General features: G+C 38.3%; 1 protein-coding gene across 1 annotated transcript; it reads right to left on the minus strand.

The window, feature by feature from the left end:
* Positions 1–3,103: 3,103 nt before the first annotated feature.
* Pex1 (peroxin 1) lies at positions 3,104–17,758 on the minus strand. Its single transcript, XM_034968632.2, has 13 exons — positions 17,509–17,758; positions 16,360–16,578; positions 14,384–15,494; positions 13,259–13,499; positions 12,040–12,193; positions 11,094–11,262; positions 10,477–10,625; positions 8,038–8,225; positions 7,060–7,119; positions 6,110–6,296; positions 5,119–5,277; positions 4,694–4,812; positions 3,104–3,432 (listed from the first exon to the last, which is right to left on the minus strand). The coding sequence occupies exons 1-13, from the start codon at positions 17,599–17,601 to the stop codon at positions 3,345–3,347; spliced, it is 2,937 nt and encodes a 978-aa protein (XP_034824523.1). The 5' UTR covers positions 17,602–17,758; the 3' UTR covers positions 3,104–3,344.
* Between the last annotated feature and the right edge of the window lie 259 nt (positions 17,759–18,017).

Below are 18,017 nucleotides of genomic sequence, written 5' to 3' on the forward strand. Positions count from 1 at the left end.
TAACCATAGTATACTGTCAGTACGGAATAATATTCTGAACTATTATATAACCGATTCGTTGTTCTAAATAAATAGCGTGTTGTATACTACTACTAGCGACATCTAGTTCACAATAATGCAAAAAAATGTCATCCCCTGATCTAACTACACTTTGATTTCAAAAACTACGACAGAATATAGTTTATTTTTCAGTCCCAGAGACTCAGAATAAATACCTTTAGAAGTAGCCCTAATGTGACCACAGAATGTGACTCCTACTGTTACAACAAGATAGCTAAATGCATTTAAGCTCTTATTAGAACGTGACAAAATGATTGTTTTTGTCCTTATCACCGTGGCCACTTTTTTTTGTTTGTCAAAATGTATTTGTACGTGAAATCTTGACAACCAAAGTGAAGTGAGGTTATGTTGACTCAAGTATTTTAAAGAAATAATTGATTTGATTTGTTGTTTTTCGTATTTGAAATTATTGTGCAATGGTGAGTTACAGTATACTAGGCTAGAATATCCGAAGCGAACGTAAAATAGAATGAATACCATTTCACAAGTAAGTGAATCTGCTTGAGCGAGAGGGACTGAGGGGGGCACGCTAGTTGCTTATCTGTATATATCTGTGCCCAGACTAAAATGACAGATGCAAATGTGCTGTGACAGCTGCAAAAATAATGATACCAGCTTAGCAAAAATAGTGCTGTCCCCATGGTTCCGGTTCAGATTAAAATCGTTAGTAAAATAATATTTCGTACATAACGAGTAAAATAAACATACGAAATGTGTAATTACGAGATTAAAAAGTCGCACTAATCACATATTTACCTGAAAGACATAGAATAACTAGCTTATGCTCGCGACTTCATCCGCGTGGACTACAAACTCCTATTTTACCTCCTCAGGGGTTGAATTTTCAAAAATCCTTTCTTAGCGGATCCCTACGTCATAACAGCTATCTGCATGCCAAATTTCAGGCCGATCCGTCCAGTAGTTTGAGCTGTGCGTTGATACACCTCAATTACCACCGCACCACGTTAGTCAGTCAGTCATGCACCTTTTCCTTTTATATATTTAGATTTGGGTTTAGGTAAATACGAAACATCATAAATATTCCTTTCAATTTTATTGTTAAAACAATTAATAACAAAAAAATTGTTCAGTAAACCATAATATTATCACAAAATCACGAGAAACTACATTAAAATATTATATTAAAACCGAAAAACACTGCATAATAGTTACTTACATTAATAGTTAAACTTGTAACATTGAATAATCCATACTAATATTACTAATGCGTGTGTCTGTCTGTCTGTCTGCTAGCTTTTCACGGCTCAACCGTTCAATCGATTTTGACGAAATTTGGTACAGAGATAGCTTACATCCCGGGGAAGGACATAGTGGCCGATTCTCTACACAATCTCTTAACTAAGCTAAATAATTGACAGGTCTAAATCTAGTGCCATCCTTTTCTGCGAGCGACATTATGAAAGGGATAACAATAGATTTAGACGTGTCATTTTAGTTTAGTTTAGAGATTGTGTACAACGGAATTAACCCCATTGGCTACTTTTTATCCCGGAAAATTATTGAAGAGTTCCCACGGGATTTTTATAAACGTAAATCCACTCGGACGAAGTCGCGGGCATCATCTAGTTACAAATATAGCACAAGCTCTGCCTACTTCATAATATTTAACACTAGATGATGCCCGCGACTTCGTCCGCGTGGATTTAGGTTTTTCAAGGATCCAAGCTATATCTGTACCAAATTTCGTCAAAATCGGTGGAACGGATGGGCCTTGAAAGTCTAGCAGACAGACAGACACACTTTCGCATTTATAATATTACTAGCTTATGCTCGCGACTTCGTCCGCGTGGACTACATAAACTTCAAACCCCTATTTCACCCCGTTAGGGGTTGAATTTTCAAAAACCCTTTCTTAGCGGATGCCTACGTCATAATAGCTATCTGCATGCCAAATTTCAGCCCGATCCGTCCAGTAGTTTGAGCTGTGCGTTGATAGATCAGTCAGTCACCTTTTCCTTTTATATATATATATATATATTATATATATATATCAGCGGCGAAGAGTCAATATAACACGATTCCTATCGGCTTCCCTTTAAGAATTGGCATAATATAGCGTAAGTAGGTACTATTCACATAAATTCCGTAATACGTTCGTAAATACAAAGGTTCGATCGTCACAAATGCTAATTTTTCTTTTGTTATTAAGTACTAATTTAAGTTAAAAACATAACAGCTAATGTAAGTAACATACACCTACGTCCTACAGTCCTACACCATACAAGCCGTAAAATATCGGATTCCCTAGTTAGATTTTTGCTTAGTATTTATCTCTTTCATTTCCCTAGCGAAAGCGAAAGTAGCGAACTAGGTCTGTCTCGCTCTACGGTCGACTAATAAAGACCACGCCAATTTAATCTGGCCCAGTAGCGAATACGAATTTGGAACTCTGACAGGTCAGACAAATTTGACGTAAATAACTCGGTTGGATCCGAGTTACCCTATAATACCTCCAAATTAAAAATTATATTAATAGTATTGTTTTAACAGGTACATGCTACTATTTTGAGTATTTTGTATTTTGAAGGGTTATTTGATATTGATACATTTGTTTTTGTGAAGCGGCCATGCTTGTTTGTTTTTAAAGTTGTTAGTGGTGTTTTATTTTGATATAATAAATTGGGGATGTGATTAATAACTTATAAGTGTAAGTTCACGGTAATTTTGATTCAGTTTGGTAAGTCAAAATCAGAAATGGCCTTAATTCACATAGATTGTTGTTTAACAGATTTCTTGTTACGTAACGATAGTAATTTTTCTAAATTAAGTTTTGAAAACAAAAATCGAACAGCTGATATTCTTTTAGATAAGTACGTTTCCGGCTTCCCTTTATCAGATTTTCACCCTTCGCCACTGATATATATATATATATATATATATATATATATATATATAATCACGTCGCAACGGAACAACGGATTGACGTGATTTTTTGCGTGGGTCTAGTCAAAGACATGGAGAGTGACATAGGCTACTTTTTATCCCGGAAAACCAAAGCGTTTTTACGGGATTGTTAAAAACCTAAATATATATATATTATATATAGGTTTTTAACAATCCCGTAATAAAAACGCTTTGGTTTTCCGGCATAAAAAGTAGCCTATGTCACTCTCCATGTCTTTGACTAGACCCACGCAAAAAATCACGTCAATCCGTTGTTCCGTTGCGACGTGATTGAACGATAAACCAACAAACAAACACACTTTCGCATTTATAATAAGGATACTGATAGGTTTTTGGAATGTTTACAAATAGTTGATCGTTTAAGCTAAAGTAACTCTTTGCTTTTGCATAATTTGCGACATCAGCCTCTGCTCCGGCGATAGACTCTCTCCTCGGAATCTTTTGTATCTGTGTAAAAATAATTAACAGAAAATTAAAATTCAAAGAGACTAAACTGAAATAGTAGTTTATCTACGCTCATTTCTTAAAATCCTAATTATGAAATGAAAATGACCTACTTTACACACACAAACATACTACCTATAATACAAAAAAAAAACATTATAACACTGTTTTGATAGGAAAATATTGTAAGGAAATAGGTATTCTTACAGTAGCTTCCCAATATATTTACAATAATATAATTTTTGTACGACAAAACATTCACAGTTACAAAAAAATCAGTGATCTCCATGATAGGCAAACTAGAAACAGAAATAAGCTAGCTACTCCTGCGCTCCGCCTCTGGAAGGTGCGAAAGTCATTTGTGGGAATGAGTGTAATATTTTATAATAAAATTCCACAAGCAATTTTAGACTTGCCTTTACACAAGTTTAAAAAATGTGTTAAAAGTATGCTCCTAAAAAAAGCATATTATACAGTCGCAGACTATGTAAACGATAAAAAAGCTTGGATTTGACTCGCTCCAGCAATGCACGGGGCTGCAATGGCTTGTATAGTACGGTATAATAACATTGTAAATTGAAAAATTAAAAAGAGCAACCGCCGAGTTTCTTGCTGGTTCTTCTCGGTAGGAACGGCATTCCGAACCAGTGGTAAATTAAAACTACCTGACTATTCATAAGCACTTTTAAAAAGTTTACATGAATAAAAAAACATTCTATTCTATTCTATTCTAAAACTAGCTGATGCCCGCGACTTCGTACGCGTTATTTAGGTTTTTAAAATCCCGTGGGAACTCTTTGATTTTCCGGGATAAAAAGTAGCCTATGTCACTCTCCAGAACTTACACTATACCCATGAAAAAATCACGTCGATCTGTTGCTCCGTTGCGACGTGATTGAAGGACAAACAAACCAACGAACAAACAAACAAGCACACTTTCGCATTTATAATATGGAATTGGGTAGTGATGATGCTTTTAAGTATATTTTCTCGGTAATTAAAATTTATCACTTGCTTTAACGGTGAAGGAAAACATCGTGAGGAAACCTGCATGCCTGAGAGTTCTCCATAATGTTCTCAAAGGCGTGTGAAGAATGCCAATCCGCACATAGCCAGCGTGGTAGACTATGGCCAAACCCATCTCACTCTGAGAGGAGACCCGTGCTCTGTAGTGAGCCGGCGATGGGTTGATCATGATGATGATGATATTTTTCTCATTAAAGTACAGTTCACTCTGGCAAAGGCCTAAATAAAAAAATGTTACATGGTATCGTAGAACAGCCTCTGTTCGGGCGACAGCGACGGCTTGGTCTCCTCGAGCGCGTCTTCTACGTCTTCCTTGTACACCACCACCGACTCCAAGTTCCTGTCTTCACTGTTCACCTGCGAGTAACAAAAATGGTACACTATACGCGGCCGAAAGTGATGAACATCGGCCTTTAGAATGACTAGCTGACCCGCCCCGGCGTCGCTCGGGTGGAAAATCGAGGTGGGGGTTGAATTTCCAAAAATCCTGGAATTCGTATTTCTTCATTTGTGACCGAAAACCCAAATACCAATTTTCATGCGAATAACTTGAAAAATGACGGACTTTCATAAACCTCACAGGAGGCAGCCTTAGGAAGACGTTGCCTCCCAATTCCCTCAATCATTTCTTCACCCCCCGACGCTGTAGTACGTTTTACTCACCAGTAGTCTCTCCAGCCTCTCCAGCTGAGCAGTGACCAGCAGGGACTTGAGGTCTGCGGGGGAGAAGCCGTCAGTCTGCTGCGACAGCTCCTGGAGGTCCACCTTGTCGTCAATGCTCACACTCTTTGACAGCGTTTGCAGGATTTCGTGGCGATTTGACTGTTAAAGTTGTTGTTTTTAAGTTATTTCAAACCAGCCCCCCAATTGTGTAAGAATAACCATGTCATGGCTATCGCAATCGTCAAGAATTCTGCCCTTTGATTGGCTGTGAAAAAATGTAAACAGCGAATCAACCAATCAAAGGGCAGACTTTCTTGACTATTGCGATAGCCATGAAATGGTTATTCTTACACAATTGGGGGGCAGATCCTTGTGGTATTGTGATAAACAATAGAAAGTGACATATCTTCTTCTCGGATATATCATATCCATTGCTTTATTCCAATTATTCTCAACAGTTATCTAAATATATAAAAGGAAAAGGTGACTGATCTATCAACGCACAGCTCAAACTACTGGACGGATCGAGCTAGAATTTTGCATGCTATTATGACTCATAATTCTAGCTCGATCCGTCCAGTAGTTTGAGCTGTGCGTTGATAGATCAGTCAGTCAGTCAGTCACCTTTTCCTTTTATATATTTACTAGCTTATGCTCGCGACTTCGTCCGCGTGGACTACACAAATTTCAAACCCCTATTTCACCCCCTCAGGGGTTGAATTTTAAAAAAATCCTTTCTTAGCGGATGCCTACGTATGCCTAAAATTTATGACTGACTGACTGACTGATCTATCAACGCGCAGCTAAAACCACTGGACGGATCGGACTGTTTTTTTTTTTGCAATTGGTGTTTGAAATTCGTGTAGTCCACGCGGACGAAGCGCGACATAAGCTAGTCATAAATAAGGCAGATTATCGTAAAATAAATTAAAGTATCAAAATTATTGGTGTTTTCACACAGAAGTACATAGAAGTAGATGAAGGCACTCACCTGATCCGGCAGCGAGCAGTAAATGTGCGTCTGTAAGCGCCCCGGGCGCAGCAAGGCCGGGTCCACCAGGTCAGGCCTAGACGTAGCCGCCACCACGGGCCCTCTAGCGCCGCCCTCCGCGCCGTCCATTCTTGCTAACAGCTGGTTCACGACACGGTCCGTGACGCCCGTAGAATCGTGACCACGTCTGATAAATATACCGCCTTTTTTACCACTACCAGGGCCCTGTTTCATAAAACCCGACAAGTCTACAATTGGCTATTTGACTGCAATTTTTTAATTACTTTATTATAAACTAGGATAAAAATAATGACGTAAACTAAAAAAATAATTAAATCGATCAAATAACAAAAAGTTATAAGCATTTAAATATTTCAGATTAGAAAGAGATAGCGATTTAGCATTCTGACGTCACACCTTACTAATGCCATAGTAGCCTCGTGCGGTTTCATACAAAATTTCGTTTTGCGAGAAAGGGATAGAAGACCGTCCCACTCCAAAATTAAAATGCCTGTAACTTTGTAAATCTTTGTTGGATTTTAATATTTTTTTCAGCTAATGATAATAATAATGATGAACATTATTTTTATCCTAGTTTATAATAAAGTAATAATATTTAACAAATTCAAAAGTAGGAAAATACCCAATTTGTAAAAAATTACGTAATTTGTCTGATTTTCATTGTCACCTGTAAATTTTTATGAAACGCAGAAATGACTGATTGTCGCAAAAATTGGACAAACATGCAAATACGAGTATGTCGGGCCCACGGTCGGGACAAAAGTTTTATGAAACGCACAATTGTCGAAATATCAAATTGTCACCTGTCACTTATCACCGACAATTTTATGATTGTAAGTTTTATGAAATAGGGCTCACGATAGGCCTTCAGTAGTTATGTGAACAAATGAGTGAAAAGCGTAATAGTGTACTTACAATATTACACTTACTTGGGCGCGAGACTGTCGAACTCGTCGAAGAACAGGATGCAGGGACGTTGCATGTCCGCCCTGACAACAATACCATAAACATTGTTACGAACACGAAGGATTCCCGTACGTGTACAAAAAATAACACTATTTTCACGGGAGCCATTTTTAAATTTTTTATTATTTGTTGTTATAGCGGCAATAGAAATACACATAACCACACCCTAACTAGGTACTCCGCTTTGCGATAACGAACTTTTTACTTGCCTACCTACATTCATTTATAATTTTAATAATTGCGTTTTTACCTACTAAATATAAGTTTTAAAATATCGTACATTTGGTTCAATGTTGTTAGTTTATAAGTATTGTTATTTAGCTTTTAATAAGATATGTGACGTGTAGATACCTAATGTTAACGGCTTCGGTATACGGAAAAACTCAAGCTTCGAGTTTATGATTATAACTGAATTTGTGTAACCTGTAAATATTTTTTCTTAAATAAATATATTTTTTATTATTATTATTATTATTATTACATTATGTGAAAAATTCAAGTCTATACCTATTACGGTTTACGAGATACAGACAGAACGTTTTTTAAGGAAGCTACCAAAGTTAATGGAAACCATTGTATAGACGCCCAAAAGAACATCTGAATTGCTATCTCACTCACTTGTCAAAGATGTCCCTGACAGCCTTCTCGCTCTGGCCGATGTACTCGGACAGCAGCTCGGGTCCCTTGACCGCATAAGGCGCATGTTGCTCAGTTTCGCAAAGAAGAAAGAGAAGAAACAGAAGAAAGAAAAGAAATAAAAGACGTTTATTTTCCAAACTGGAAAATAAACACACATCACATCTCATATCTATCCAAGCAGGAGCCGATATGAGACTTGCCAGTGCCCGGAGTCCCATATAGCAGAATCCGACACGATTGAGATGGAAACAGGGCTTGGTTACTGGGAAAATAACATGTTGATATATCGCGATCTCACTCACTTGTCGAAGATGTCCCGGACAGCTTTCTCGCTCTGGCCGATGTACTTGGACAGCAACTCGGGCCCCTTGACGGCAATAAGGCGCATGTTGCTCAGTTTGGCCAAGCACGAGCCGATGTGAGACTTGCCGGTGCCCGGAGGCCCGTACAGCAGGATCCCACACGACTGAGACGGGAATAGGGCTGGATACTGGAAAAACAAGTTTAGTTACTGCCATACCCCATTCAGAATGCTTCTATATTATATTACACAATTGAAGATTATCTAAATGATAAAAGAGCGTGGATTTGACCTGCAGCTCGTTCCAGCAACGCACAAGACTGCAAATACTATTTTATACATGGCATAATTTTGTACCTATATCAAATATTTGAAAAGAGCAACCGCCGAGTTTCTTGCTGGTTCTTCTCGGCAGGAAAGGCATTCCGAACCAGTGGTAGATGCATCCGACTATTCGTAAGCACTTGTAAAAGTTTATACGAATAAAAAAGATTTTCATTTTCATTTTCATTTTCATATACGATATTTGACAACTAGTCAAATCAGTGACTTTTTATCAAAAGTATGCGAGATTCTATAAAATACTGGAATGTGACGTCACATCATGTATCTATAATATACACATGCATGTATATACAATCATCCTGTTTGCGTCCACTGCTTCTTCTTCTTATTCTTTACTTTAAGAAATCTTATTCTTTACAGTTTACACCTACTCACCATGATAGGCCAGAATATGGTCTCAGCGATCTGTTGCTTGACGTCACTCATGCCTCCCAGCGGCTCCCAGATGTCGAAGGCTTTGGACTTCTCGCTGTCCTTAGTTACGTCCTCCACTAGCCGTGGTCTATCGTCTATTGCATGAGATTCTACAAACAAATAGTATACTCACCATGATAGGCCAGAATATGGTCTCAGCGATCTGTTGCTTGACGTCACTCATGCCTCCCAGCGGCTCCCAGATGTCGAAGGCTTTGGACTTCTCGCTGTCCTTAGTTACGTCCTCCACTAGCCGTGGTCTATCGTCTATTGCATGAGATTCTACAAACAAATAGTATACTCACCATGATAGGCCAGAATATGGTCTCAGCGATCTGTTGCTTGACGTCACTCATGCCTCCCAGCGGCTTCCAGATGTCGAAGGCTTTGGACTTCTCGCTGTCCTTAGTTACGTCCTCCACTAGCCGTGGTCTATCGTCTATTGCATGAGATTCTACAAACAAATAGTATACTCACCATGATAGGCCAGAATATGGTCTCAGCGATCTGTTGCTTGACGTCACTCATGCCTCCCAGCGGCTTCCAGATGTCGAAGGCTTTGGACTTCTCGCTGTCCTTAGTTACGTCCTCCACTAGCCGTGGTCTATCGTCTATTGCATGAGATTCTACAAACAAATAGTATACTCACCATGATAGGCCAGAATATGGTCTCAGCGATCTGTTGCTTGACGTCACTCATGCCTCCCAGCGGCTTCCAGATGTCGAAGGCTTTGGACTTCTCGCTGTCCTTAGTTACGTCCTCCACTAGCCGTGGTCTATCGTCTATTGCATGAGATTCTACAAACAAATAGTATACTCACCATGATAGGCCAGAATATGGTCTCAGCGATCTGTTGCTTGACGTCACTCATGCCTCCCAGCGGCTCCCAGATGTCGAAGGCTTTGGACTTCTCGCTGTCCTTAGTTACGTCCTCCACTAGCCGTGGTCTATCGTCTATTGCATGAGATTCTACAAACAAATAGTATACTCACCATGATAGGCCAGAATATGGTCTCAGCGATCTGTTGCTTGACGTCACTCATGCCTCCCAGCGGCTTCCAGATGTCGAAGGCTTTGGACTTCTCGCTGTCCTTAGTTACGTCCTCCACTAGCCGTGGTCTATCGTCTATTGCATGAGATTCTACAAACAAATAGTATACTCACCATGATAGGCCAGAATATGGTCTCAGCGATCTGTTGCTTGACGTCACTCATGCCTCCCAGCGGCTCCCAGATGTCGAAGGCTTTGGACTTCTCGCTGTCCTTAGTTACGTCCTCCACTAGCCGTGGTCTATCGTCTATTGCATGAGATTCTACAAACAAATAGTATACTCACCATGATAGGCCAGAATATGGTCTCAGCGATCTGTTGCTTGACGTCACTCATGCCTCCCAGCGGCTCCCAGATGTCGAAGGCTTTGGACTTCTCGCTGTCCTTAGTTACGTCCTCCACTAGCCGTGGTCTATCGTCTATTGCATGAGATTCTACAAACAAATAGTATACTCACCATGATAGGCCAGAATATGGTCTCAGCGATCTGTTGCTTGACGTCACTCATGCCTCCCAGCGGCTTCCAGATGTCGAAGGCTTTGGACTTCTCGCTGTCCTTAGTTACGTCCTCCACTAGCCGTGGTCTATCGTCTATTGCATGAGATTCTACAAACAAATAGTATACTCACCATGATAGGCCAGAATATGGTCTCAGCGATCTGTTGCTTGACGTCACTCATGCCTCCCAGCGGCTCCCAGATGTCGAAGGCTTTGGACTTCTCGCTGTCCTTAGTTACGTCCTCCACTAGCCGTGGTCTATCGTCTATTGCATGAGATTCTACAAACAAATAGTATACTCACCATGATAGGCCAGAATATGGTCTCAGCGATCTGTTGCTTGACGTCACTCATGCCTCCCAGCGGCTCCCAGATGTCGAAGGCTGTGGACTTCTCGCTGTCCTTGGTTACGTCCTCCACTAGCCGTGGTCTATCGTCTATTGCATGAGATTCTACAAACAAATATGAAAACCTGTGTAATGCCCAGCAGTAAATATCCTTAGTTACGAGAAAATTGGTGATCTACACAATCTAAATATATAAAAGAGAAATACCACTCACTCACTCACTGACTGACTAACTAATCATAAAATCTCAGAAACTAAAAGCCTACAAACTTGAAATTTGGAAGGTAGGTTATTTCTAGGACGGTGGTGTCAGCTAAGAAATGGTTTTGAAAAATTCTCCCCCTAAGGGTGTGAAAGGGGGAGAAATATTACTTATTCAAATTCTAAGAAACGCATCTTACTTTTCTTCTTGACAGCCTTGAATATCTTCCTGTTGAGATAGTCGACGATCTCTCTCACGTTACAGCCGGCGGTGTCCATCGCCAGCCGGATGACGTCATCCTCCTCCACCGAGAATGACTCCCGAACTTTGTCGTTCAGCAAATGTTTGAACAGCTCTGCTCTTTCGTCCTACAAACATATAAGTCCCGCAAATTGCTATTGCGCTTGAACTGTCTCATTAACATCGAAATGACGTCATTTTGACGTCACCCGAAATAAAAATATGCCATCAGCTCGAAACTTCAGTCTAGTGCTGACGTCCCTAAAATGGCGGACACGCACATTAGCAATTTGCGGGGCTTATAACACAAATTACAGTACGCGGCAGAAAGTAATGTACATCGGCCATTAGAATGGCATTTCGGCTTTGTAGAGTGTTGTCTGTCCCTCGTATCTATATGACGTTTTGTCGGTCTCAATGACAGAGACAATGCTCTACAAATCTTCTATCTACAGGGCGATGTACATTACTTTCTACGCGTACTGTACACTAGCACAGTTCACAAGTCAAACTTGTAACAAAACGTAGGCGTCACCTACTTGGCATTTGACGCTAGGTAAGCTATGAAACTATCTTTAACCACACCACACTACAAGCCTAACATTTGACAAATCGCTGCTTCAATACAAAAAGGGCACAAACCGAAAAACACTTTTTTACAGGAGAGCTATTACTAAGTTTTGAAATTCATTTTTTGTCTATAGCTTTGTGTTGTTTTTCTCTACCTTTAAAATGCGAAATCAATGGGTGTCTCTTTTGAATATAAAAATATGACAAAATCGCATTTTTGAAATAAAAACGATTTCACTTTTTTTCGATTTGTAGGACACATTTTGTATTGAAGCAGCGACTGATGTCGATTCAGGATCAAAACCGAGAGTTCTTCTGTTTATCTACCTACATACCTGACTCAACTCCATGATATCGAAATGTGCGGTAAAAAGAGGCTTGCCACTAAACTGTCTCAGTGTTGGATGCATGGACTTCACACTCAGTGACGTCATCAGCACGCACACACCCGAACACGTTTGCAGCATGTGTTTTATTACCGTTGCTAACCTGCGATACAAATAAAATAAGTAAAAAAATTAAGTTTTTTTATATTTTTTTATAAGGAGTCATGCTAATCATGAATAATATTCCCGTTTCTCCTCCAACTAAGCGTCAAGCTTGTGCTAGGAGTAGGTACGACAATTATAGTGCAACGGGTGGGGTTTGAACTGCCGAACTTTCGGATTTCAGTCCGCGCCTTAACCATTGAGCTATTGAGGTTCTAAACGGTTTTACTGTAAAGAAAATTCCTCAGTGCCTGAAGACCAAAGTCTTCAAACAGTGCATGCTGCTAGTGATGACGTATAAATCTGCGACATGGTCGCTAACTAAAGTTGGTCTAAACTAAACATGGTCGGGCCCCATCACACTCACTCACTCACTCAGTCACTCAGTGGGCGATGGAGAGAGCTATATGCTTTGAAGTTAGGAGTTTCTTTACATGATCAAATTAAATAAAATGAGAACTAGAGTAACCGACTAAGCTCAGCTGCAGGGTTGCAAAGCTGAAGGGGCAGGGCAGTTAGTTTCGAAAAACCGATAGACATGGGGGGCTCAAGGAAATCGCAGCATTGGAAGACGTGGTGTCTTGTGGTGGTGGACAGACATGGCTCAATGGGTTGCGAAGCTGAAGTGGCAATGGGTAGGGCACATAGTTCGTGAAACTGATAGACGTTGGGGTCCCAAGGTGCTGGAATGGCGACCTCGCACCGGAAGACGCCGTACTAGGTAGACGGACGACATCAGACGAGTCGCAGGGAGCCGCTGGATTCAGGCTGCGCAAGACCGTGGCGTGAGGATTGTGGAAGTCCCTACACGAAACCTATGTCCAGCAGTAGACGTCTATCGGTTGGTGATGATGAATTATCATAATTTCAGAGCCTCAATAGCTCAACCGGTAAAGGAGTGGACTGAAAACCGAAAGGTCGACGGTTCAAACCCCGCCCGTTGCACTATTGTCGTACCTACTCCTAGCACAAGCCTGACGCTTAGTTGGAGAGGAAAGGGGAATATTAGTCATTTAACATGGCTAATATTCTTTAAAAAAAAAAAAAAAAAAATTATCACATGTACCTCTGATAATAAGCGATATCCTGAGGCGACCCTCCCTCCATGTTGGGCGGCACCAACGCATCAACATCGTCACAGATCAGCACCGCAGGACTATGCTCCTGGCACAGCAGTATCGCCTTCCCCAGCACCTCAGTTATGTCCTTACGGCCTTTGAGCGACCGGCAGTGTAACATGTGAGACCACACGGTCAGTTCCTTTTGTACTGTGTGACAGACTGAGGATTTGCCTGCACCACTTTGACCTGGAAAACCATTTCCTTTACTCCCAAATACTCATCACAAAAAATTGTTGAATAGAATAAGGTAGAAATATTTTTTTTTAATCAAATAAATTTTCACAAGTACTTTTGAATCATCAAATGCGTCTACCACTGGTTCAGAATGCCTTTCCTACAGAGAAGAACCAGCAAGAAACTCGGCAACGGAATGAAATTAGAAACCTTATTTATTGCGAAAGTTAAATGGAACACTTGTCTACACAAATCTTTATTTAAGAGAATGTTTTTTTTTTTTTAAAGAATACTAGCCATATTAAATGACTAATATTCCCCTTTCCTCTCTCTCCAATTGAGCGTCAGGCTTGCGCTAGGAGTAGGTACGACAATAGTGCAACGGGCGAGATTTGAACCGTCGACCTTTCGGTTTTCAGTCCACTCCTATACCGGTTGAGCTATTGAGGCTCAAATTGGCATTGTCAGATTGGGATTAGAAACGACTTATTTATTGCTACATAATCTTATATGTATAGAAAGAAAAGCTGACTGACTGATCTATCAACGCATAGCTCAAACTACTGGACGCATAGGCTGAAATTTGGTATGTAGATAGTTATTGTGACGCAGACGTCCGTTAAGAAAGGATTTTTGAAAATTCAACCTAAGGAGGTATAAAACAGGGATTTGAAATTTGTGTAGTCCACGCGGACGAAGTCGCGGGAATAACCTAGTAAATATAATATTTCATATGTGAAAGTGTGTCTGTGTGTATGTCTCTGTTAGCTTTTCACGGTTCAATTGTTTAACAGAGTCTGTCTGAAATTCATTCAATTTGTTCAGAGCACATTGGACTTTCCAAATTCCAATCATTAAAGTGATAATAAATCAGAAAATCATAGTTATTTTCTTACCAGTAATCAAAATATTACTTTTTATCTCTGAAACACCTTTGAAGCTCGCCTCCCTCTGTATTTCAAAGTTGATATGCGATATTATCTTCTCCACCAATTCTTTACTAGATTTCATCGTTCTACAATAATTCTTGAAGTCGTATTCTAATTTTGACGTAACTGATTTCGGTAGAGTCAATTCAGCGTCGCTTAAGCATTTCGCGGATACTATACAGTTGCGAAACGATTCGGAATTCATCATTGTATACTTTAGTTTTTCTGGTTTCAGTTTAAACCTTAAGAAACCACTGGTTATTTGCGTATTTTGCTTCACCATACCATCATTTATTAAGAACTTCTTTCCTGAATGTGTGCTTTTCACTACACAATTCTTAAACCTTTCTATAACATCTATTTCGTTATTAACTTTTTCAGAATATGTTATAATATCTATGTGTTCTGGTTGTTCAACTTCATCGCCTATAATATTGAATATCACTTTCATACCATTTTCAATATTGATTATCACATTTAATGACTTAGGTATAAGTACTGTTGGTATATTTCTATTGTATATTTCTCGAGATAAGCTTCTATATACAACACTGTCTATAGGTTTTATTTCTACGCACAATCCATCAATTTGTATATTATTAACTATTTCATCTTCTTCAGAAAGTTCATTTATAATAGACGGTATATTTTTCATTGTACCTAGTATAATCATTAGGTCCTTTAATTTGTCATCTATTAAGTCTTCATGAACGAAAACAGTGTATGGATGTATTAAATTCTTTTTACCGTCACTATCAATGGGTAATGTTCTTAAAACTAATCTTTTTGGTACATTTAAATATGGTTGAAGCAAGCCTTTGTTAATAATACCTATATTTGTAAACTTGTGACTTGTTTCTTTTGGTATGTTTACATACGAATTTGTAAGGCCACCATGGAAACTGTTAAATGCATCTACTTTAACAATGATTCTACTATAGTTTACAAGCAAGCCAGTTTGTTTTGGTGTGAACACTATGGGTAGGGAAGTTGATATCCAGACTACAGCCTTTTGGTTAGCAACTACAAGCCTGAGTTGATCAAGAATTCTTAGTTGTAGAATCTCTGTGTTGTGCTCCTAAAATAAAAAGAGAATCAATGAGGCTGATTCTCTTGAACACAATCTCTAAACTAAACTAGATTAACAGGTCTAAATCTAGTGCTATCATTTTCCGCAAGCAACATTATGAAAGGGATAGCAATAGATTTAGATGTGTCATTTTAGTTTAGTTTAGAGATTGTGTACAACGGAATTAGCCACAATATCAGCATAATAATACTCCTTTTTTTTATTATAATTATGACTTTCATAACCAAAAAATACACTGAATTGTATGAATATATTCACACACATTTCACACACTTTATACTGTAATGAAATCATTAAAGAATATTTTATTAATTGTTATAAAAGTAGCAGTATTATTCAATATGTTTATGAGGCTACATCATTAGTTCAATTGAGTAGCTCATTCACACTCAGTAATAAGAAAAAGAACCTCTTTTAAAAATATAAAAATGCTATACCTAGCTTAAAATCATTTTTATATTTCTTTTCAAGAAAATCTTCATTAGAATACTCATTCATCAAAATATATTTTCTAAATATTGTTTAATTGTTGTTTATTTTACAGATTTTTTTTCATTTATTTTGTTGTTATCTTCCAATAAAAAAAAAATGTTTTTAGAATATCATGATCAGTTAATTCATACTAATATTATAAATGCGAAAGTGTGTCTGTCTGTCTGCTAGCTTTTCACTTTTCACAGCCCAACGGTTTAACTGAGTTTGATGAAATTTGGTACAGAGGTAGCTCAAATCTCAGGGAAGGACATAGGCTACTTTTTATCCCGGAAAATCAAAGAGTTCCCATGAGATTTTTAAAAAACCTAAATCGACAACGAAGTCGTGGGCATCCTCTAGTTTTCTATGTATATCTCACCAATATCTCCTGATCATCCGGACTGTCTGTATCAACAAACAGCTCATCCAGTATCTTTACATCGCCATATGGAGCCACAAACACCTCGCCACCCTCCTCTAAGCCCACCATCTTGCTGTAAACAGGGTTAAGGGCTATGTGACCCTCTGGAACACTGCTGCTGAATACAATCCACAGGAATAACTGTTTTTCTCTTGATAAAACTTGAACGCACAGTGACTGAAAATAAATAAAATTTAAGCAAAACTGTCATACTATATCGAAAAAATAGGTTTTAATCCAAGAAATTAAAGATTTTCACCATGTTTTAAGTGTTTTAACTGACTTCTTGGTATCCACATCCAGACTTTATGGTATCCAAGGGATGGTACTAGGAGACAGGGACAACCAACCAGAAGATGGGAAGACGATGCTTGAAAGACTTTGGGTCCCTTCTGGACAAGGGTTGCAGCAGACAGAAATCAATGGCGAAAGTTGGAGGAGGCCTATGCCACCAGGCACACCAAACTAAGAGACATTATATAGAAACAAAAAATCCTAAGTTCAAATTCTACCTGTAAATATAGCTACTAAGTTTTATTGTACTAATTATCTACATTTAAGGATACTGTATAAGTTATGTCAAGTTCGGAAATAAAAGGCTATTTTATTTTATTTTTATTTTATTATTTTAACTGACTTCCAAGCACGTGGAGGTTCTTTTAAATACCTTAATACAGATAAAGTCACAAGCAAGGAGCATGTTATGAGCATAATGTAAGTATGACATAGAATAACAATAACTATTGGGTAATGACTAAATTAATGCCTTAGCTTATATTTCTTGGTTTAAGATCTTCTACTTAAATGCCTACTTAATCATCAGAAACTAACAATAATAACCAGCAGTAAGTAGCATGAATAGAAAGATGACATTACCTAACATTATATGAATGAATAACACGAATTAAATAATAGAATAATTAAATAATTTATTTTATTTAAGTAGCATGAATCATGGGAACTATAAATCTTCGCCAAATCTTAGCTTGTTTATATCAATGATTACTTATCAAACACAAAAACAAAGACTTAACCTTAAAATAAATTGTACCCGAAATTACAAGATATAGGCTAGATAGTGATTGTAGGAATTGTAAAAATATTTACCTGTTCATTACTTGTGCTGTACTTTGGACTAATGTAGCCAAAACATGATCTTTCGTGAGTAAAGGATACTTTTAACTTTACACCACCTAACATTGTAAAAACAATATTAATGCAAGGTAAGACTTAAATCTATAAATTATGCTTAGTTATTTGACATTATTTAATAACCAATCTGCTTTGATTTAATATTTTTAACACGAAAGTTGTAGAAGAAAATCTAGAAAATAGAGAAAAATAAAAAGGTTGAAAAATGACAGTGACAAATGTCAAACTCAAACAACTAGACGACATCTGTAAATTACGTTCCATTCAATGAAATTGCGGTAAATGATTTGATTTTTTTTTAATATGCACTGCAACAGTTATTTAAAATAATATAAAAATGTTTTTCTAAATGATGAAAACTGATACCTTCTATTTATTAAAAATAGTTTTTTCTTAATAATTATGAAAATTAGTCCCATAACCAATGGTCGTACTTGAAACGAATGTCTTGAAACCAAGCTTGA

This window comes from Maniola hyperantus, chromosome 1 (assembly GCF_902806685.2).
Source record: "Maniola hyperantus chromosome 1, iAphHyp1.2, whole genome shotgun sequence".
Taxonomy (NCBI): Eukaryota; Metazoa; Arthropoda; class Insecta; order Lepidoptera; family Nymphalidae; genus Maniola; species Maniola hyperantus.